General features: G+C 36.3%; 1 protein-coding gene across 1 annotated transcript in view; it reads right to left on the bottom strand.

The window, feature by feature from the left end:
• Nucleotides 1-88: 88 nt before the first annotated feature.
• SV2C (synaptic vesicle glycoprotein 2C) overlaps nt 89-23,827 on the bottom strand; it is a 114,944-nt gene continuing 91,205 nt past the window's right edge. Inside the window, exons 10-13 of the mRNA XM_085041923.1 lie at nt 21,668-21,801; nt 20,216-20,415; nt 19,175-19,338; nt 89-9,657 (exon numbers count right to left, since the gene is read on the bottom strand). Coding sequence (XP_084898049.1) covers nt 9,474-9,657; nt 19,175-19,338; nt 20,216-20,415; nt 21,668-21,801 — 682 coding nt within the window. The 3' untranslated portion in view covers nt 89-9,473. The remainder of the gene's footprint in view (nt 9,658-19,174; nt 19,339-20,215; nt 20,416-21,667; nt 21,802-23,827) is intronic.

Raw genomic sequence — 23,827 nt, 5'->3', positions numbered from 1 at the left:
AAAGAAGTGTTTTTGTGTATAGTGGGTAGTGCAGTATCTTGTGGATAGAGAATAACAATATTCTGGCCAGCATCACACCTGGTATGTATTCATTGCAGAGAACATATCTTTATTTTAATATAGCAGAGCAAAAAATCATCCCCATTTATTAATCTGATGTACACTAAATAACTTTGCATTTGTTACACAGATGATAAATATTTTGCAGATAAATTTATAAACACTTCCACATTTTAGAGATTTATACTGTACACAGTCATCCTACACAGAGCATGCCCTTTCACAAATATACAGACAGCTTTCCTCAGACGACTTAATCAAAACACTTGGTCAAACATTTTGGAAGCTGGCAATTTGACACAGAGGAGGATACTGGAAAGATGAGTTCACAATTGTACCAGCTGGACTTAAAATGAAAAATTCAGAGCTCCAAAAGAGAATTTATCAAGGCACACACATGCAAACACATATATACATTAGTGATAACTGTAACCTGCTTTCCAGGCGCACACAGCAGTAAAGGAAACAAAGAAAGAAAGAAACAGAGAGGTCAGGACCATTGCCAAGATCTTGATGCAGATTAGCAGATCTCAAGTAAAATTCCCATATTCAAATGGCAATTCAACTTTAAAGTAGCTTGTTACCCGTATATACAATATGTACATGTTACTTTGCATTGAGAAATGGAGATTATCAGAAATGGTTATGATTTTCTTGACAACATATGCCAGCTAACATACCTGTGTGTTAGTACACTGAAGACTGAAAAATTGCATGCCCGGTTGGCTCAGGGCAGTTGGAAATTTGAGTGGACGTTTAGAAGCAGAAACTGGGAACAGAAAATAACCACAAAACAATAGGAAAGAATACTTGTTTTCCCTCTGTTGCTTAGCATTAGAAAATGCTAACAAGTTTTAAAGAAAATCAATAATCTGACAACACCAATAAGTTGCAGTGAAGGCCAAGAGCTCTACCTTCTGTCCCTCGTCTTTGATTCTTGACTTTTGCACATCATTACACTGCAATGGAAACTGCACACTTAAAAAGCCATCTAATTGTTTATTCCTACATATATTTGAGGCCAAGAATGAGATACATTTTAGTTGTCACAATGTTGTGCAGCAGAAGGTAATATAGCAATTTTTTAAAAAAAATTTAATTGGGGTTTTTAATACCCTACTCTACAGAAAATGGTTAAAATAAGCTGCCAGTTGATTCAGTTGTCTTGCATCACTGCTATTAAAATCCTTTTAATGTTTGTGAAACGTCACATTCATAGGAAAAAGCCAGGTTAAAATTAGTCATGTTAAAAAAGGGCTGAAAGAACACATTTCTCTCACAATAGCAATTCCAGCATGACAGTATACACAGTCACCTACTTAATATTTTTGAAAGACAAAGCTGGGATCCGGATCCTAAAAAATTGCTTCACTCATTTAAACAGGGATCAGTTTACACCCACAAAACTGCTTTCGTGTAACACTTTTTAGAATCCTAAACCACTTGAAAGACAATAAATGCAGGCAGTTTGGTGTATTTTTTTAAATTCTTATATATGAGCTAGCTTTCCTACGGTGCTAATTTCATGCCTGCTCTCAATTTTTGTTGCAAATGTCAATAAAACCTTTCATTTCATTAGCGAGGCACTAATGGAATCAATCACCATGTCAGGATGGAGTGGTGGCAGGAAGAAACAGGAAAGTTCTAAAAGGTTTGTCCAAAAAGATGATGGGAGGTTGTGTTTTTTAAGTAGCTCTTACAATTTTCTCCTTTTCCTTGCAAACTGTTGTTTTTAAGCTATGTTTACACATTCCCGTATAAAAGGTAGTATTATCTACTGCTACTATAAATCTGAATGACAATTTTCTACTTTAAACTGCCTGTTCACAATTAGAAACTATATGCTATGGTCTCGCCCAATGAGTATGTTTTCCCCGTGGAAAGATCTACTTTCTGAAAGAACTATCATGTCAGCCTTGCTACCCTTTTTTAGTCTCCCCTCAAAGGTTTGGTATGCACTGGTATTTAGTTTATGAACTCACAGAAGACATGGGGATAAAAAAGAGTCGCAAGCTGCTTGGGTTGGTTGGTTTGTTTGTTTTAATCTTATTATAGATCTGGCTTTCCTATAGCAAATATACATTCCTTCCTGTGGAAGGAATACACCCTTTCTTCTGCTTTCTTACATCTGTAGCATGAGTGCATGTCCCCTACCAGAGGAAGCACACCGCAAAGAGTGAACATCCTGCAAAGAGCAAAGAAAAAACGTAGCAAATGCAAGAGCTTCAGGAGGAGCTCTTTCCACTGTCACTAGTCTGGGTGTATATGCTGATATTTTCACCTTGGATTAGCTTGATTTATAGTATCCATGACTTTATATGGAGCTAATTAATGTAGAAGATCTTCATGGCTGTTAATCATTAATTGAAAAACACCCTGGCAATGGCTCTGTTTCAAGCTGGTCAAAAATTGCTGATAAGAACAGTAGCAAATAATTCTTTAACCACATCACAACAGCAGCCATATATGCAGAAACAATGAAAAACAAACAATACAGAAAATCACAGACATTTTCTCATACATTACACAGAAGTTAGCATGTTGATATCCCCATGGACCATTTTGAAGGCCTTTTGGTTGAATAAGACAAAATTCATAGCTTTTAGGAGTTTATGTATCTGAGAGTGCTGTGTCTCCTAGTCACTGGAACACCAGTGCCTCTGCATGATGTGCTGCTTTCCTGTTTGGCACAGTGTGATGGGGCAGGAGGGTGGGTTGGGTAGGCAGGGGAAGGCAACAGCTAAGTCAAAACTCATTTTTCAGACCATTTTAGGAATCCCCTTCCAATGACTGGAAGCTAATGGCTAGCTGAGATGACTCTTGGCATCTGAGCAATTTTGCACATGAATAAGTAAAGACTTCTGCACAAGGAATGGAGCATGATATTATTTGTGTTCAAAGCACAATGCACAATGAAGAAAGTAACACTTCCTTCAGTAACAGGAGATGAGAACATGGTTTGTGAGTTTAACATCCACCTGTGTTACAGAGAGGTGAGTGTGTACATATGTGTGTATACTCACCCACATATACCTGCATATGTGTTCACTTCTAACTGTGTAATATTTTTTTACAATATATAATATTATATAGCTTCAGGCTAGGATTTGAAGAAAACATCTGAAAAAATAAAAGCAATCAAAGCCTACACCTTGAATTATTACTCTTCATCATTTGCATTTAATTTGATTCCATTTCATTATTTTTCCAACCTTCTTCTTTTGAAGGATCACCTATTAACTGGGTAAGACAGACCCCTGTAAGATTCAGAAATTATTTTTATCACATAGCCAGTGATGGGCATACATATGGTCATACAAGGCAGACATTAAGAGGATAGAAGGCATGTCTTATAGATAAGAATACATGCAGAATTGTACAAGAGAAATGCTAGCGGACAACTCTAGCTCTTGACAACAAATGAAACCAGAACAACACAAATGACACTGGAGTCTTGCAGAGTACTGTGTTTGCAACAAGTTATGAGTACTGTCCTTTAGCACTAAGCAGTTTCAGCTTGCTTGGTCATGACTACTGGTGAAATTCAATGGCAAGTGGTAGATGTCCAAAATTAGAAAGCAGAAAGCTAAGCAAAAAACCAGATCCTTAGGATCCAAGAGAAATGAGCTTCAGTGACTAGCTGTGGAGAGAGTGCTGAAAGTGCCTGCCAGCTCTTTTTCTCTCTCACTCTCTCTCTCACTCTCTCTTTCACTTGTGGACTGATGTGTCTAGCTACAATTCAGATGTGTGGATGGCCAGAGTAGGGACGAGGTCTCCACAAATCATCTTTGTAACGTGGCATTAAAATATACATTCATGAATACCCTGGGTGGAAAGAACAATACTTTCATGTCAGGTCATCCTCACCCAAATACTTTTGTTGTTAAGCAATCTCCAGTCTTTGGTTATTGGACTGTGTACTGGTCTGAAGCGAGCAATATGTCCTAGATCTTTGTCAAAGAAAATAGACTGTTTACCCTAGAAAGTACTGTACTTTTTCCTAAGTGTTTTAGTCCTATTAGATATAATTCATGTGTATGTTGTGGGAGGAGACTGCTGGAAATTACTGCTTTGTTCATTTTGAGTTGCACAGGATATACTCAAAGGCCCAGAACTCCATATTTCAGGGCAGCATCTTTGTAGGTAATTCAACAAAATATTTAATAAGAGCAGTAAATCAATCAGGCCAAGTTTGTCTTTTTTTGGTTTTTGACATGCTAAGTCACTGTATAAAAAACAGGTCCTGAATATGGCTGAAGTTCTATATAACAATCTTATACATCTGGAGTGGGACTAAATGTTGAAGGATCCCTCCTTTGCAGGAAGAAATAGGTAATGTACTTCTGCAAAAAAAATTAAAAAGCAGCTAATAATAGTGAATCCAAATATATTTTGCAGCACTTGTTGAAATTATGAGAAGAAAGCAAAAGGGACTGATATCAGCACGTGGACTGGTTCTAGACTGTGTGAGGTTAAATGAAGGTAAGGGACATCTGCAAGTAGCATTATAAATTGATGCTTTCCATTTAATTCAGGTTTTGAACTGAGTTCCAGGTTTCCTGGCTAACATGTCTCTTCTAATTCTACATCACTGCCTGATCCCTGTCTTACTTTGAAAGTACAAGCAAAAGTCTGTATTTTCATGCTGTGTTTCCTTGACTAGCAGCATTTGAAAGTACTAATGCAGGCAAATACCTAATATTTTACAGTAAGTTTAATGAACAAGAAGGCAGGAAATACAGAAAAACAGTCTCTCAGATGTGTTTTCTTCTGGAATATGATTACTGAACGTATGTTTTCTTTCAAAACACCAGAGGAAGTGGAGCATTTCTGTTTTCACTTCTTGTGTCTTTGACCCCCTGAGTGCAAGGATTCATTTTTTAATGTTGTGATTGAAATTCCAATTGCATTTCCTGGTTATTAAACAGGAAACATGGCTTGTAGGTTCTGTTAGCATGGTATCATCTTGTTTAGGTAAAGAGGTGTGATTGGATGCAAACATATTTCTCTGACCAATGAAGATAAATTTAAAACTCAGAATGGGGAAGAGAGCTAAAACCTAGCACACAGAGGCTGTCCATATGAGGGACTGAAGATTATATTACTTTGCTAATAATTGGTATCAGCAGCTGTGCCTCCAGAGCAGTTACAAAAAGATAAGGCTCCACAGTGGTAGAAAAAAGAAAAAAAGAACACAGAATATAATTTCCTCTAAATGGAGCCAAGCTAGGTGCACAGACAAGAAGATTCCCTCATATCTGTACTCACATCCGGAGGTCAATGAGGACCATTCTGAGAGGAGACCTCTCCTTGTATTACGTCAACCTTCTGGATACGTAGGAAAATGTGGAGTCTGGCTGTCTCAAAAAGTATGATTTACAGAAGGACTTTTGAGGTTGCTTTCCATAGTTTTAAAAAGTTATAGTCAAATTGCAAAAGATTCGTAACAAAATTTCTTAATGAATGTTACTAGGAAGTCAGAAGCAGGTGAGAGAGTTTTGGAGTTTTGACTTTCTTTAAGGTTTGTGCTCTAGTAGGAAAAGTAATTTGGTATGGAATGATGGATCAGTAGGAAGAGAAAGCAGAGCTTGAATTAGCAATCTTAACTTTGACTGATATTCCCAAGATGATTAAGGAGGAGCAGACTACTGGAGCCATCAGGAAGGAGGACTAACTCTTTTCCACCAGTGCCCAACTTTTGTAGTATAGAACTCGGTAAGGGAACTGGTTAAAATCAAGCGCAGAGGAAAAAGGTTTCCCAGTATGTCATTCATTATCAATCCTGTTCAACACTCCACCATGAACACCTGTTCCTAGCTCCCTTTCTAGGAGCCTGTACTCCACAACCAGTGCAATGGCTGCCAAATGTTGTAGTGCATGCTTCCAAGCAACGGGGTACTAGCATCGATATAGGCAATCTGGTTAAAATGTACTAACATGATGAATAAGATGCTTTCAAGAAATGAGAGTCTGCTAAGTCAAGCTCTATACTATAAGACAACCTGTAAAGAGCAAAACTAATTCAAATAAAATTTCCTTGCCAAAAATGAAATCATGTGGTCTCTTTTGTGGACAGTTTCCAAATTTCAAAATAGATGACCATCATGGTTAACAGCTTTCTAAATGTTGTGAGTCTTCCATGTTTTCAGGGGCCGTTGTACTTTTTGTCATTGCTGCTGTTGGGATGAGCTTTTCAGCTGCACAGAAAATTCCTAGACATTATATCCTGCTTCAGTTTAGGCTGACAGGAATTTCTAGGAGAAGTCAGTCAGTTCTGTAACCAAAACTGACAAATAAGCAGTTTTAGGTACATATGTTTTATAGCTGTAATTTACAAATGCTATCCACTTTTCTCTCTGGTGTATCAGGAATCTAACCCGGTCACTAAGTGATTCTTTGTGTGACATATAAGTGAATAGACATAGAAAGGAAGTGCAGTTCCAATATTTATTACCTGTGATTGCTTTGAAAGCTGCAAGAAAAGAGAGATTTGCTAAAGACCAGTCAAATTATTTTTGCTTATAATGTGAGTAATATTTGTGTCCCAGTCTCCATAGTTTTCTGTTCCAGTCTGTGGATTTCACCTAACTCATCAAGTTATTTATAGCATGAAATTGCATTCACTTTTTTGTCTATCTGAGATAAATCTTTACTGCGCTCAAGAAAAAACTATTGATTATTCAAACAACTTTGATGCTGGCTTGCACACTAGCTCAAATCTGTTGATCCCATTAGCTTACCATCCAGGGAAATTCTAACATTAGGTTTTGTTTCATATGTTGTAATTGTTCTTGTTCTCTTTCTTTGTTCATCTGTTTTATTTACTTAGTCTCCCAATTTCTACCCACTATTCTTTTTTCTTTTTTCTGCCTTAGAACAGTTTAATTCTGGACCATGCAATGTCCCTGCAGTCCCATTCTTAAAAATCTCTACTAGTTACTGTTTTGCTACACTCCATTTCATCCAGACTTAATCACATGCTTATGATATCATCAGGATTTACAATAACACCAACATTGAAATCAACATAATTTTACGTCATGGATTTCAGAGTGTTAAACATGAATCATAGCTGAATTCATATTTCTGACCCATTTCCTTCAAGCTGATCAGATGGTATGAAGTGCTGTATCTGAATTTTTTTGGGAATTCCATGCAGAAATGGACAGAATATACTGCTGCAAGAGGACAGTGCATAGCAACACAAAGCAATATTTTACCATTGTTGTTGATGTTTACTCCAAATATGTACAGAGGCTTCAGATTTCAAAATAACTTGTGCAGTACGTACAAGGAGTTGAACATGTGCTACTAATGAATGCCACAGAGAAACAGGGCTCAAATATAATTCTCATTGTAGAAAACAGCCTTGAAATAATATTAAGGCTATGACTAGTGGACAAAAGCCACAGATGCAAAACTAAGGCCAGGATTTTGTTCTTATATTATAACTTAGTGAAAAATATTTCTTCCTCATTTATTAGAGTAGTTTAGAAATTTAAAAGACATGTCTAAGTCATTTAAACATAAAATATTTAATCTCAAATATCTTGACTTTAATATTCCAAAATAAACACACTTCCTAACCTTTTTTTCTTACTGTAGCATATTGAAATTATCAGCATCAAAATAATGCCCCCTAGTTTTCCATATCCATGCTTTTTTAATTCTGACACTTTTCTCATTTCATAGCAGAAAACAACATCTTGGGCCAACATTTTTTGTGCAACGATGTGTAGCAGAGGCATTTGTTAGTAACTAATAATGCCTCTTCTAGAATCAGTCGATTAAACAGTGAATTGTAAATGTATTGAATGATACTCTTATGAAGACTTTACTGACTCTTAATATGACAAAGATGATGACTGATAAAAAATGCAGTGCCAGTTATCACTTCCAAATCTAAGTTCACATCTAAGAGCAAGAGAAAAATTAATTAAAAAACCCTAGCTTACTATATGATGACCTTATCTGAAAGCTGGCTTCCTTGGCAATGATTCATCTACCTAATAAATGCTGTCAGACATAATTAGGAAAAAAAATACTGAATAAATTATTTTCATATGTTTTATAGCAAATTCGTTCTTTGACATGTGAAACTGCAGATAGTTCATCAGCTGATACAGGTTGTCTTAGCTCTACTGAAAGCAGTGCCAGTTTCTGTCATCAGAGGATCTGCCTTTTTTCTTTGATAATTTTATATTTGTATATTTTAAAGGAAGCCTGTAACTTTTTGAATAGCATTAGGACTGATGGGGAACTTTACAGTAATCAGAACAGTCCACAACATAGAAGGAATGTGTTTACTACCATTTCCTCTCCATCTATGCACTTGGTCTAATAAACACATCACCATTCCCTGCAGCATTGCCACGTCTTATTTCTTAATGGCCTTTCAAAGACACATTTGAAAATCTTAAGTGGTCAGACATCTCTGGAACTCTTAAAAATTAGCCAAGGAAATTGTTATATTAAGAAGTATAGTACAGTATAAACTATAAAAAAAATGAAGGTGTTTACATATATAAATTTGAAATAAACTTCTGAAAGTATCTTACTAATCATATAGTTCAATGGCCTGATTCTTCCTTTATTCATACTTACAAGAGCAAAACTATTTGCATTCATTCATTCCTGGAATGAGACAAATTCAGTTTTAAATGGAAAAAAATATTACAGATGCCACTAGTGAGAATAAAACAATTTTTTTTGTTGTTTTTGAGGATGAGCAGGAAGAAGTGAAAATGTTAAATTTGTTATTCTCTCTTCTGCATACCCATGTGGACTTTTAAATACCCTGCAACAGCTGTTGTCTTCTCCTCAGTCAGTATGGGGTGTAGTTGGTTATCTTAGATTGAATCTGCCTAAAAATGTTTCCCAAGAAAGAGTCATTACCACAAGTTTTTGCCACCTAAGCACAGCTGCAGAACTGATGCAATCTGTAGAGTTTCCTGATAAATGCTGCATGCATTGATCCATTAATACATTCTGAATTCCCTCCACCGATACTGCTAAGTAATTTACTTGCATATCTGTACTGTTACAAAAGCTCACAAAGCCATGGCCAAATTTAGCAGGTATTTTTGAAACAATCTGACTGCTTGCATTTTAAATATCTAATAATCAATATGGTTTTTACCTTCCTGGATGTGTCACCAAAATAGTTTTAAGAGGTAGCTTTGCAGTTTGAAGTGAAATGGGTTTGAATATCAAGGTATGCAAGCAAACAAAAATGAAATTTAAAACTTTCATACAGAGTTTCTAAATCTCTTCTACTCCAAAGTGTCTTTGGAGTTTAATTTCTGACATTTGAGCACTCTGCCGTGTGTTGAGAATCTGAAGCCTTTGCACCATCAGTCAGGAGAGTTGACATTTGTACAAAGAAGGAAATAAATACTAAATGTTTTTCCCAGTTACATCAACACCTGGGTTCTTGTATCAGGAAGCCGAAGCCCTACCAGACCTCCGCATACTAGAACTGTAGAAGCAAGAAGAATAGGGATTGCTTTGGTGATACCAACAAGGGAACCGAATATTAAGTTTCCAAGTACAGCTGCAGCTTTGCATAGTGCATTCAAAAAGCCAAAGCCTGTTGCCCTAGAAGAGAAAACAGGAGAAAGTTAAAATACAGGTGAAAGAGTAAAGCCTTGAGACACATCCTCAGTGGGAATAAATCAGTACAGCCCCAATATCTTAAACAAAATTTAAGTGAATAAGCATTCTGTGCATATAGTCTGTGCTTTTATTTATAATGAGAAATTAAAGCTCAGCTGCTACAGTATTTAATTGAGGCAATTCATTCTGCTGCCTCAGGGATCAAAATGTGAAAAGAATGACTGAACAGGTGAGTTTGCACCTCTAGAGTAGAACACGAAACTTGCAAATATAAATTCAGTAAGACTTAAATAGCCACATTAGGAGAGTGGACGTGTCAAGCAGCTCTCAAAAGATAATTGCTTCATCATCTGTGAAAGAAATAATCAGAATTAAAGGATGAGTTCTGAATAAAAAAAATTTAATTTCAATAAGACTGAAATGGGTTCAGTCTTAGGGTTCTGAATAAAAAAGGGATTTCTTTCAGGTGGTACACATGTTGAACCAGTGCTTTATCAAAAGGCCAATGAGCCCTCCGTTATTAATAAATGTTCATGTCTTAGAGGTAAAGAAGTTAGGTTATAGAAAAAACTCATGGGTGAAAGAGATATCTGAGAAAATTTGGAGAAAAGGGAAAGGAAATAGATTGCCAAAAGAAAGTACGACACAGGTAATTCAGGTGGAGTCTTGCATTGCAGTGATGTGATTTTATTAGTCTGAAGTATTTTAATTGTTTGGTAATCCTTGCATAGAGGTATTATGCAAACTGTCATTATTTAAATTGTGTTTTGACATGAGTACATGATTCACAGATGCAGGAATAAACTTGCCCTACCAAAAGTTTCCTAACAAAGATATCTGTATAATGGTAGAATCTGTAGCAGTTCTCAACTCTCTTAGAAATTAACAAGAAGGCCTATGTAGAGCTCACACTGTATTTGCTGGTATAAAATAAAAAATCAAGAAGATAGTTGTTCTAAAAACAAGTCTGAAAAACTCGAAAATTAAAAGTTTGAAAAACTTCTACTCCAGCTACTAAAGGGGAGCCCAGAGAATCAACTTGAAGTAAGAAGGCTTGACCCCAGCGGAGAGCAAGGATATAGGCTCTCACAGATTTTTGGTTTTGAAAACAGCAAACAATGACATCAAAGGATGAGATATCCTCTCTTTGAAGCAACTGGTAGACATGGCCACAGTCCAGAGTGTCAGAGTTCATCTCCTCTGCTCTGTGGCAAATCTGTTTCTCAACAGTGTAGATCAGTCAGGCCTTTTGGTGTCTTGCTTCCAAGCTGTATCCTAGGGGAGAGGTAAAAGCTTCAGTCTAGTACAGTTAACCAGGATCTAGGGACCTTCAGCACTGTCCGTGCCCTGTCTGGGATACTGTGCTTTAGTATAATAATAGTCCTGGTATATTTGAGGATCCTTCATCAAAAGAAAGATGAAGGTAGGTCTAGATCCTTCCTGTATATTTCTAAATCTCTGTGGTTTGCTCTAAGAAGCATAACTCTAGTTAACCCACAAAGCCAACTCCAGAATCTGAACAAGATTCAGAACACACCATATTGAAACAATGGTGCTTTTGCTGCCCAATTTGTAAATCAGTTAAAAGAATGTCTGCAGAACAGAATTGAGACATGAAACAGACTAAAAATACACCTTCAAATAGTTTTTCCCCCACTATGTTAAATATTAATTTTTCCATTGTTACAGACTAAAGTCAGTTCTCTTACCTAAAATGTTATGAAACTAAAATCAGAAGAGTTGATAGTATTCTAGTGTCATGTTTGTGTATTATGTGTCTTTCCTGAATCTGGGACAGAACACAAATTGCAATTTTTACTGGGTGATTCTGATCATAATGCATTTGTTTATTAATCACTTTGGCAATATGTCTCTTGCAATCCCTAGCAGTGTTTTCATCTCTTTGAAATATCTGATATTTAGCAAAGAAATTAGTATTTTGTTTGAAGTAAGCACAATTACTCTTTGTGTAAAACATGGCATCCATCCAGATATTGAATGACACTAAGCATTGGTATTATCTAAAGAAAAAGAGACAGGTCATTTCTATGGCAGAGTAGAAACTACCCAGAGATCTGTAAAAAAAAAAACAAGCAGAAGAGACTTAGACATGTCTCTTAAATGTTCAAAGTCCTTATTTACTTGTTTTATCTATATTTGATTGAATGTGCAGTACTTTTACAAAATACCTAGTGCAAAGGAAATATAAACATGCATAATTGGAGATAGCAATTTGGAAAATGACATGTTCGGCCCTCTGGCAATCCAGACCCCTGAGGGCTGCCAGAGAGCACACTGTCGAGAGCAGCAGATGATTAAACTTTGGGAAGTGCTGCCTGTGAAGATTTCTGACAGAGGAGCATTTGCAGCAGCTCCTTGAAAATACCTTCCTCAGAGGAGAAATGAGCAAGTTAAAATATCCCCTTTTAAGCATGACCTTTGGAGGAATGGGTCTGAAGGAGAAGCATGAGATGCACCAAAGGAAGCAGAGAAGAGCCATCCTACTGGGGTGAACTTCCAAAACCTATGAGAAAACAAGCAAATCTCTAGTATGGAAACATTTGTGCTACAGGGACCGATAAGGCCCAGAATATCTGGAGGAAGATGACCCAGGATGGGAGCTACTGAGAGGGAAGAAGCTCCAGACTGATGCATCTTGTAGGGTTCACAGAATGGGGAAGGTAGAGATGGCTGGTTCAGCCTCCCAGCTCAAACAGGGTCATCTTTGTCCAGCAGATCTTCCCCCAGGTTCTTCTTCCCCAGGTGCAGGACCCCGCATTTGCCGTTGTTAAATTTCAGATGGCTCTTCTCTGCCCATCTCTCCAACCTGCTGAAGGTCCTTCTGAAGAGCTGCACAAGGCATGCAGGTAGGAGGGAGGTTTATGAAGAGGAAAGGCCTTTGTTAAAATAGACTGCATTGCAAGCAGGTAGAAAGAGGTTAAAGACAACACAACTGGACTGGAAAACCGAGTTTATGTAACAGGATAACAATAGATTTCAGCTATTCTGAAGAAGTCAAGGGAAGAAGGAAAGAGTCTAAATGGTTCTAATTTCAGCCTCGTTTATGCACAGAAAGTATTTCTAAAGTTATGGTGGTGACTGGTTGTGATTGGTGTCCACACAAGCAAATACGATTTTCCCATTTGCCAATGCTGATGTAAAATCAAACTTTACTCCAAATAATAGTAATAGAAAAACCTTAGGGAAATCAGACACCTAGTCATCAACAGCCTCAGTAAATTCAGAGGTGTTAGATCTCCCCAAAGAATCTATAGATTCAGCTGAAACAAATTTGGATAGATACATGCAGGAAATCTTCAGAAAAGCAATAGCATATGGGAATGTTTTACTTATGTTTAGTGTTGTTTTACGCTACCTTATAAAGGTTGAGCTGTTTCACAGATGTTAGTTGCTTATATCAACTAGTTATGACAGGGGTCTGAATATAATTTTCTGAGCAATTTGAATAACTTCTTTTCATGTTCTGGTCTCTATGGATGCCACTGTGCTTTAGATATATTATAAGTTATATACCCAACATTACATTTTTGAGGTTTAAAGTAATTTTGTAATACATACAATACCTCTTCTGTCTGAACAAAATTAAGGTAATTTTTTTGCACTGAAAACCCAGTTCTCTCATTAAAATGGACTTATAGAATTTTGCTGACTGTAAGGGGTCATTATTAGTCTAATCCCATTAGTGTTATCAAATTATAAACAAATAAAAGTAAGAGAAATAAGCTCATTTTATTGCCCTTAGCTGTCCTGATGATAAAAAATGAACAACCCAGAAGTAGTTCAATCTTTTAATCTTTAAGCAGATTTCGGGCATGTCCTTTTGCCTAAAATAAGCACATAATTGGCATGAACAATAAGATTTTTACAGGCTTAAGTAAACAGTTGTTACGACCTGTACCTGAAAAGCATTGTCACTGTTTAATTTTATGCCTTCATACCCTTCAATTTTAATGCTGTGTTTGAATGTGTTTGTACTTACTGTCTGAAGAAGGTGTTTAAACTATTACTGAGCTCTAGGGGAAGCAAATTCAGACTGCAGTGTTTGTGATTCAAACTCTTTAAAATCTGCTTTAATTCATGCTTTTATAATTAATTCTCCTGAATCCAGGGGAGTAAAAATAGCCTGGAAATAAATATAGTGCAAATCACACACATATATGACTATAGTCTTTTGCTGCATTAGTACAGTCTTTACTACAGTGTCTCAGGAAAGTGCAAGAGAGTCTGCAAATAATCAAAGTTATGTGATGTATCATCTCAGCATCATGAAAAAATTAAAGAGAAAAATTTCAAGGGAATAGGACTATTTATAAACACACCATTTTTCTTTACGTTGATCAGTTATTGGGCAAACATTTGCATAAAAATGTCATTTTGACTTAATGAGTAATCCTCATTAGTGGTCAAGGGAGACCAGTAGTAAGTAGCAGGAGTCCTTTGTCCAGCTAGAGAGCTCACTTAAGTCCTTCAGGCAGATCAGTAAGAAAATGCTGGTGAATGAGTTTGGGATTGTCTTAAAAAAAAAAATCCAACCAGATACAGATTTTAATATTGATAGGAGAAAAATACGGAAGTCTTTTATAAAAATGTCAGGACGAAGAGAAAGCTGAATGTTACTGAAAAGGAATTTTGCCCAATGTATTTTACTTCTGCTGCTGAGAAAGCTGTTACAAAGAAAAATACTTAGCTTCCTGTCATCCAAGGCCCACATAAAAATGGCAAGAGTCCAAACAGTTAAAAATAGAGGGATTATCCAAGCCTTTAGATTAAAAGAACTTGTTTCCTGATTGCCACATATGTTCCTTCTTAGACCAGGTACTTATATTCCTGCATAAAATAGTTCAGATCCACTTTTCCACTGCCAACAGAGTATCAAAAAACTTCATTGTCCTGCAGCAGAATGCTACTTAAATGCGTAGCCCAAATGTTTGTTAAATTTCTTAGCAGAGCTAGTTGCAAAAACCAGCAAGTCACAAAAATCACCTTGAATACCACTTTTGTTAGAATTGATAATATTGAAAGTATTAAAACAGAGTTTCCAAACGTTATATGGACAATTTTTTAATGTCTGGATGTTTTATGTTCTCTTAAAAAATACATACCATAGCCTTATCAATTATAGTGTTTAGTGTGCAAATAAAACTGTGGAATTTGCCTTTCTTCCTTGGACTACTTCCCAAGGCATTGGTTTGGCATGTCATGCCTTAAAAACTTTAAAAGAAATTTCTGTAAAATGCAGTTGAACCATATCCACAGGATGGCAGTAGAAAATAGCTGTCAGAAAATCTACTGTAAGTCAATTACTGCTATTATGACTCGAATAGAAAGCTTCCCTTCTGACAGCCACACCAGTACAAACTTGGACATAAGATACTGTGTGAATAATATTTATTGCTCTGAGCACAGATCCTCAGGGTGCAAGAAGAAGTAGTGGAAAATTTAAATGCCATTAACTGAAGATATGAGACTTGTTTCTTAATTATGGCCAAACTCTTATGAACTTATTTCAGATGCATTTAAAAAAAGGCAAAACAGGATGCCTTGATTTTATAGCTCACCTTGAATTATAGGTATTCCTGGATAAGATTCAAACCCTGATGTCTGGTAGCCACAGTAAAATAATGAATTGTTGGTTATCTCATGCAATCTGATTTATTTGCTACATGGGAGATGATCTATTTCTATTCCACTTTCTGTTTAGGTTTTGGGTTATTGTTGTATCACCTCCCCAGTAAAAATCTTGGCTGATAAAGCTGGTGCTTCCCAAGTTCACAAGAAGATATTTACCATTTATGTGAAAGTGAAAATTGCATTTTAAAGTAATAAAAATCTCCTAATGTTCCTTCTTCAGAGAACATTAGCTCTCTTCCTTCCATATTTATATTACAGGCAGAGCTAGGAAACTGTGCAGTGTTATTGCAGGCCCCTTGGGCACACACATTACAACGCAAGCCATAATTACCTCATCACACAATATTTTTTTTCCGCATCACTCTGCCAATGCAGAGAACAAAGAGGGCTTGAGGGTAAAATATAAATATAGTGAAGGAAACTTAGTTTCCCTCATCTGCTGCAGAAGTTGGAAGGTGCACTGTGAATAATGTTGGGGACAGCAACATGAGAAAAGAGTTTTATGGTTAAGACAGTTGAGTGCTGTCAGAAGAAAGGATAAAATCCCTACTCCTGTCACGAAATTTGCATACCATGTGAGCAAGTCACATAAAGCTAACTAAATGGTCTTTAAGTATGCTTTTATATTTTCTGGATTAGCACCTTCAGGTTTATGTTGCTGGAGTGCTAGGCATCTATAGCTGTAGTTGAAGTTACACTTTCAGCCCATTCCTTCTTTTCAATGCTCAATGACTGGAATTGTTGTTGTCACCCACTCCAGGCTACAGATTTCCTCTCCTCATGGACAGCAGAACCCATGAGGGTAAGGTAAAAGAGAAGAGAAAAGATGAGACTAAATAGAAGTTCTTTACATTCTGGAGCTATTTTAATTTACTTTCTTATTGGAAATCCACTAGTTTATATCTAGCCATCATGAATATCTTTTAAAATTTGTGTATTGAAAAGTTAAAAAAATAATATTATCAAAATATTATTTATTACTCCATATGTGTCATGTGGAAGACAGAAACCCATGAGTGACCATCACTAGTAAGACATTTTCCTTTTCAACACAGCTTCATCACCTACCTGAGAACCATTTGAAATCTATATATCCTCTAACTCCTCTTACTGTAGCAGTTGTACAAACCAAGGCTCTATGAAGAACATGAAAGCAAAAGCTACAATTGCATAAAATTTGAAAGTACTCATCAAGAAAGTAGGACAAACTATGTAGTTACCTCAGTTCCAGGCATCAGTAAACTAAAATGCGAATACATAGATGAATGTGAATTCATATAGAATGCAAATCTGCTAAGATCTTAAAGCAGCCTTAACTGATTAGGCTGACAAAGAAGAAACTGAAATGTGTGCGCTGTATCACATAGACTGCACATTGCCAAATTATTCACCACACTCCTACCTGGCAAAAAGCCAGTATGATCCTTAAATACCTAGAGTACCATTTATGAAACACCTTTTGTATTATACTGCACAACACCAGCAAAGCCCCAGCAATTCAGTAACTGGCTGGTCTCCAAGAGGAGGAAAAGGAGGGGCTACCCAATCTCAGCACTTGGGCATGGTAGTGAGAACTGCCCTCCTTCAACCCCCTTTTCTTTGAGCCAAACCTCCAGCTACCCTTTGCTGCATATTTGTGGTCATTTCATGATAGGGAGTAAGAAAATAGTATTAAACACTGACAGAGTGAGCAAAGATTTCACGTATAGATTCCCTTTACAGAAGAAACTGGAAGCCAGTTTCATGACTAGATTCACTTTGGATGCAGCTTTATAGCAAAAGGGAACATCATCTTAAGTATGAAGGATTTCATATACAAAAACAGATCAGAAAGCTTTGTGTTCCATATATGCTCAGAAAGGCTGCTCAGCCCTAGAGTTACTTGCAGAAGCTGGAAATTCACAACAAACGGTGGCAAGCTTTGCCTGGCTATGGAGATCAGAGGAGTCTGAGAAGAAAATACAGGACCATCAGAGGTGGGCAATGCTGATTATTAAACTGCAGCTAGTCTGGATAAAAAAAAATACCAGAGAAAAACTTCTGGCAAGCAAGTTGAGTCCCTGAAGGTGTTGATTTTCAAAAAATTCTACAAAACATGAAGTAGCTTTGCTCCAGTCTAAAAAAAAAAAAAATCTAGAATTGGTTGTTTACTTATAACCAATCTGGCAAAAACTAGCAGTCATGGTTCCACCAGTATCAGAACATTTGGGAAAAAATATCATCTACAGCATATGTCAGCAATGTCTTTCCAAGCACAGGTAGATTCACCTATCAGCCTTTTTGTATTGATAATACAAACAGACAAGTTTTTTCTCTAATTTTTTTGTACAAAGACCCCCACATCTCTGCTTCAAGAAACTTTCTGTTTCTGGGCAGTTATCCCTGCATACTAAAGATTTTTAAATAGAAAAAAGATGAATAAGAAATTGGTATGATCCTAAAGCTAGCAGAAACTATTAAAAACAACCATTAGCTACAACTACAGATGCCTTAACATCTGTGTAGATATATACAGATAGATATCAGTTACATTCTTTTCATTATTCCTGGTAATGATTTTTTTTTCCATTAACACCAATGACTTTTCCAATTATTTTTATTTCATTTTAGGAAAACATATGTGGCTGCATTCAGGAATATCCAAAAGATGGTACTTTCTGCAGGATATTTATTAGAATTATATCATAGCATTTGGATGATGGAATAATTCTTGCCAGAAGAGCAATTTCCCAAGGTGCAATAAAAATACTAGCACTTAATATTAAAGCTTAGTGCTTGGGATTCAAAATAGCCTGGTGTTGCTATTCCATATAATTACAGCTGTGGACATCAATTTCTTGTCTGAAGAAGCATATTGTTTTAAAATGGCAATGAAAGGAAAACAGAGAAGCCAGTCTAACTTTTCCATATCTCTTCATGGACAGAACTAATGACAGTGGCACCCCGTCCAAAAAATTACACTTGCCACCAAGGCATCATGCAATTATAAACTGGAAACATTTTTCACTGCATTTGAAACATCCAGTGAATGACATAATAATTAGTACTGCAAAAGGAGAAAGGGCACAGTGTCCCTTGCTAGGAATCTGGGCAATTTTACATAATATTTTTTTAGGGAGTTGAGAGAAGTATCCCAGTCTATTCAAGATAATGCAGCTTTTACATTTTTGCACTCTACATACAAAAGAATATGACTCAATGGTTCTTGTTTCAGCCCATTAAGTGACGTAAGGTCAGGGATTAAAAGTACCCTGTATCTGGAAAAAAACCAACCCATGTCATCTAGTGGTAATGCAGGACTTGAAAATTGTCCTGAGACTTTCTGCAAGAGCTCTGAAGAGTCAAGAGCAGTGCCCAACATCATTTTAACCCACTTAATGTACACTCCTACTGGCCCTGCATACAAATTCATAGCAGACTGACTAGTAGCTCAGGGTGGACAGTGATTTTTGTTGTGATTGCCACCATTTCTCAGTCAAAAGACAAATGCAGCTATATCGTCGTTTTGGACCAACTACTGCCTTCACTGCCAGTTGAACCAGGGGAAACCTGGAGATACTCCATTCAGAAATACAACTTATTAGCTGTGTTTTAAATGAGTGACATTCTGTTTTCACATGGGACTACATTTGTGGTATTTTCATTATTAGGTAATATTTGACACAAAATATACACCAAATAGCTCAAAATCCTTCATTGTTTCACTTTGCTTTTCATAAGAAAAACTATTAATTTGGTCCTTTCAAAATATCATTATGTCTGTAAGGCTCATACGTAATAGTTTCTATTTGCTATTTTCGCTGGTCCATAGTATCAGTGCGGTTAGGGGAGGTGTATCTGCACATACCTTCTGTCTGTAGGATACAGCTCCACAGTAATGACATCGAGAGAGTTCCATGCTGAGATGGTGAGGCCATTGTAGAGGCACAGCATTCCTATCATCATGGATTCACTGGTCCCAAACCACAGGAAGAAACAGCTGATGCCAGAAAGAACCATGGAGCCACCTAGGTGCAAGGCAGGTGAAACAAACATGCAGTGAAGTTGTATTTAACAAATAATCTTTATTTTGTCTAATATTTCTATACACATAGTGTAGCTAAATAAGTGACCCAAATCCAAAATATCTGAGTTAAAAACCAAAGAGACCTCCTCTGCTGGTAAGATCAGAAAGACAAATACTGAGGGAAGGAGCTCATAGAAAAAAATATGACTCCTGAAATATGAGAATATATCACAAAGTATCAAGCTGTAAGTCTCTTTGAATTCCCAAAGCATGATGCCTGAGGAAAACTACCCCATTGTTTGTTCATCATCTTCTGCAATTACATGAAACCTGTTTATATATTATAATAAAAGCACTGTATTTATTTTACTGTATTTATATAGAGACATTCTCCTAGAAAATTAAGACAATGAACTACCACATAGTTATTTAAGTAAATTAAAAACAGATTTCTCATTGTAGACAATCCACAGGCGACATCTTTCAACTGTGTTCCTCCACAAAATAGATAACAAAGAACTGGTGATACTTTCCAGGAGCTGTGCCTCTAGCTGAGGGTCACCCAGGCACACCTCGCTTTCCTTTCAGATGGAGCAAAGATAAACCAATGATCATCAGTCACCAAAATCTCATTCTAAAAGCCACAGTAACAGTCTTGTAATATCTGCAAGGACTGATAATGGGGAATAGCAGAGGTGGTTACAAACCCCTTTTTTCCTAGAGTTTCTAAACTGGGGGCTTTTAAAAAACAGTACTTATGATGCCACATGAATGACATATCTGCAGAAAGAATGTTTTGCATTTCTCTGAGCCAAATTCCTTGGAAAGAGAATATGTTATTTTTGGCATTGTTCCCTGTACCAAAGTGAAGCCCCTACCTAGCATCGTTAACCGTCCTATTCTATCCATCAGGAGAGCAGACACAATATTCCCTGGTAATACTGCCAAAGTTCCCAGGAAGTTAACAAAGTAGATCCAGTAGGCACTGTAGTCATCATCAAAAGAAATCTGGCATCCTGTCCTGACGTGAAAAAATGTGCAATTTATCAATTCACTGTCAACAAATTTATACTGCTCGAGATCTGTGGAAAGAAGAAAAAGAAACATTTCAGCTAACAGCCAACTCCATGTGCAACTTTTGATTAAAAACATTTCAAGTTCAAGAAACTTTAATGACAACTTGGAGCTTTTTCAGCTTTGCAAAAAGGAGACTAGTTACTGCTGTTAATTTTTGTAGCTTTTTATCTTACCAGGAAAATTTGCAAAGCTCTTCAAAAGGAGCAACTAAAGCCTGGAATTAGGAAGTTATTTTACTGTATTTTACTGTACTTAGACTGTATTTGATTAAAGCCTTTCAGCATGAGCTGGTCTTGCATAAAAGACACTGGGTGTCTGCAAGTTTCTATGACTCAGTCTTTCTCAGTATCAGGCATCCTATTTCCTGATGAGACTGTCAATCATGCTCAGTTTGGTTTGACTTCTTTTAAGTGAAATATTCCTGTGGAATTCAGTTTAAACTGATTTTTGTTTCTGAGAAGGCCTCATGGTCTTCAGTTTGTCCATGGATGAGTTACTCTATGCAGTTCATTCTTCTGCCAATAACATTTCAGAGAATTATCCCTATATTTCTCCTTTTTCCATTCCTCCTGTCAGCCTTATAAACCTGAATCAAGGATACGTTCCTTCCACATAAAGGAATCTGGTTATTGCTTGCTCTGAAACCTAGGTCCATTACTATTATGACTGCTGTAGTTACAGGAAAGTGGCAAGAAGTGCCCCATCTTTCCAACAAGCTTAGTTGGCCATGTTTTACTTTCAGTTATATTTTATTAAACCGGGAAAAAAAAGAGTTGCCTGTTTAAAGATATGAAAATATGGATTCATATTTTTGTCACAATACTTTGGAGATTGGGAATGATTGTAGATTAGGTAGTTTGAATCCTAAACTTAGATTCCCCTGCCACAGCAAGCACAGTATTTCACTGGTCCCTTTTGAACTAAATAAAAGTAGTTAAAGCTACCAGTAAAACTGTAAATATTCTTCCTTCTCTCCAAACTGAATCTCTTTAGAGATGATTGAAATCAAAGATATAAAATAAATAATTTATTATGTGAATAAAATACAGTAAATCTTTTATGATATGAGTCAATATTAGGCCTGCAGTATCTCTTATGCAGTGGGATCCTTTCACTTCTCTGTTGTAAATAGCCGGTTGCTTTTTATATGTTATTATTAGCTACAAGAGGACTTTTTGTATGCCTTATCAGAAATCCAGAAATTACAAGTGTAAGATGAGAACATGACCAATGGGCATTTGAGGCTTTTTCTCATACCTGTGTTGTAGAAGGTGGTGTTCACAAACGTACAGTTCCTGAAGTATGTGTTCAGCGAAGTAATGTCTTCAAACACACAGTTCTTAAAGAGTGAATCTTCAAAGGTTACTGATTTAAACTTCATCATAACAAACCTGCCCAATACAAACAACTCCTGTCAGTCTACCTTCATAGTTTGGAAATAGCAACAGATCAAGCTGACCCAATTATTTAGATCTAGAAAATCTCATCCCAAGTAATAATGATTGCTTTGGTGCATTTTGCAGATTTGATTGGTGATTAACTGATTTTAGATTATTATTGTTCAGAAAAAGAGTTAGTGAGACAAAAAGCTCCAGATAATCGCTGGCCATAACTGGTAATATAATTTATTTGATAATATTTCTGTTGTTACTTGTCCTTAATCATCTACTGAAACCAATGTCATGACATTCATGGAACAGCCTTGTAAAATCACAGTTGCTTGTAATTTGACATCACACCTGGAAACAGGGAGATCATGCTTCAGCAATTCAGTCCCCGGGAATAAACAAGCACTTGCTAATACCAGCAAGCTGAACAGAAAGAATTTTTAAAGAATCTTGATTTGTCCAGGTGAACACACTGGTTACTGTGTTAGGCTCGAATGCAAAACACATTGGTGCGAGTGTGAAAAACTTTTTTCACAAAATGCTTATAATATGAATAAAAAATTACATTGCCAGTTACACAGCTAGATATCTAAAAGTAAGTATGGCTTCATTACTCCTGTGCCTATGAACGCAACTGCAATTATAATTACTGTGTTAATAAAACTAGCATAAACAATTTACTGGTAACTTTTTTTATTTCTGAACATTCTTCTTCCTACTGACTCTCATTTAACACCTAGGTGTTTTAGCAAAATATTAATTGAAAAAGTCAGTGACAAAGTATATTACATACAGTAACTCACAACCTCAATGTCACTAGACTAAAACAATGCTGTAAAATGTTTTTAGGAAAATTCTACCAAATAACATGATTATGCTAACAACAACCACCACAACAAAGATGTAGAAATACATCATTCTTTTTGTGATGTCTTTTATTTCACATGAAGGTGTGGGGGAAAAAGGGAAGTTTTTCTGGCAGTAGTTTGAAAGTGGCAACAGTTTGGAAAGCAGTGCTCTAATTTCTATATGTCAATAAGATCTGTTAAAATGGCAAAATCATCCAAACACAGACCCAGCTTTACTCTAATTAAACCTGGTATCACTAGCTAAATATTTTTCATATAAAAAGAGTGATAGAAGGAATAGGAACACAAAAAATATGTTATCTACAGAGGAGGAGGAATAAAACCCTCTCAGGAATAAATTTGTTGGAAGTACATCTTTATGAGAAAGGAGAGAAAAAGCTAGTGGTATTTATCACAGTAAGTGACTTACTAACTAATTAATTCTCTTTTTGTATTGGTCAGAAGAATAGTGTTTTCAGTCCATTAGTTTTAGTTACTATATCATTTCTCATTTGTGACAGACTGATTAAAATCAGGCTGGAGTTCAGTGTCAACTCATTATCATTTTTTGTACAGCAGTTTCCGTTCTAAAATCTAGACTAGTTCCAGAGGAGGACAAAGAAAATTTAGTGATTAAATTAGTCAGTTGAAACAGAAATGACAGGCTACATGTTCTACATTCTTCTGATGCACTTTTTACCTTTGGACAGGAAGCATGTGACTACATTAAAATTGGTGTCACGATGATATAAATTAAAACCCAACCGGAAAGCAACATATTAAAAGTCAAGTATTGATGGATCTTCTCATTAAGGAAGAACATGAACGAAACGCTGAGACTGAGGGTGAGTAGGGTATTGAAACATTTATGAAAGAAGGATATCAAATGGGTTCATACCTCTTGGAAAATGTTTTGTGAAACTCAAATAGTTGTCAAAGGCATGTTAAATTTGCACATTTGATAGACTAAATTACTGATTGAGCATAAATTAATGCTAGATTAAGCATTTTACAAAAATATTCTGTTTAGATTGATATGACCTCAGTCGAGAGTGTGCTGTCAGTTCCTGGCAGATCCTTTGACAGTTCTTTGATTTTAGGAGAACATCTACATTCTAGAAAGAAGTGGGAATTGGAAGCCATGGCTAGGTTAGAAGTTAAAGAACTGCTGTTTTTTCTTC

The sequence above is a fragment of the Lichenostomus cassidix genome, chromosome Z (assembly GCF_008360975.1).
Source record: "Lichenostomus cassidix isolate B80296 chromosome Z, HeHo_3.0, whole genome shotgun sequence".
NCBI classification, from domain to species: domain Eukaryota; kingdom Metazoa; phylum Chordata; class Aves; order Passeriformes; family Meliphagidae; genus Lichenostomus; species Lichenostomus cassidix.
Note: the sequence above shows the minus strand (reverse complement) of the source record. Positions and strands in the feature narration are given on the sequence as shown.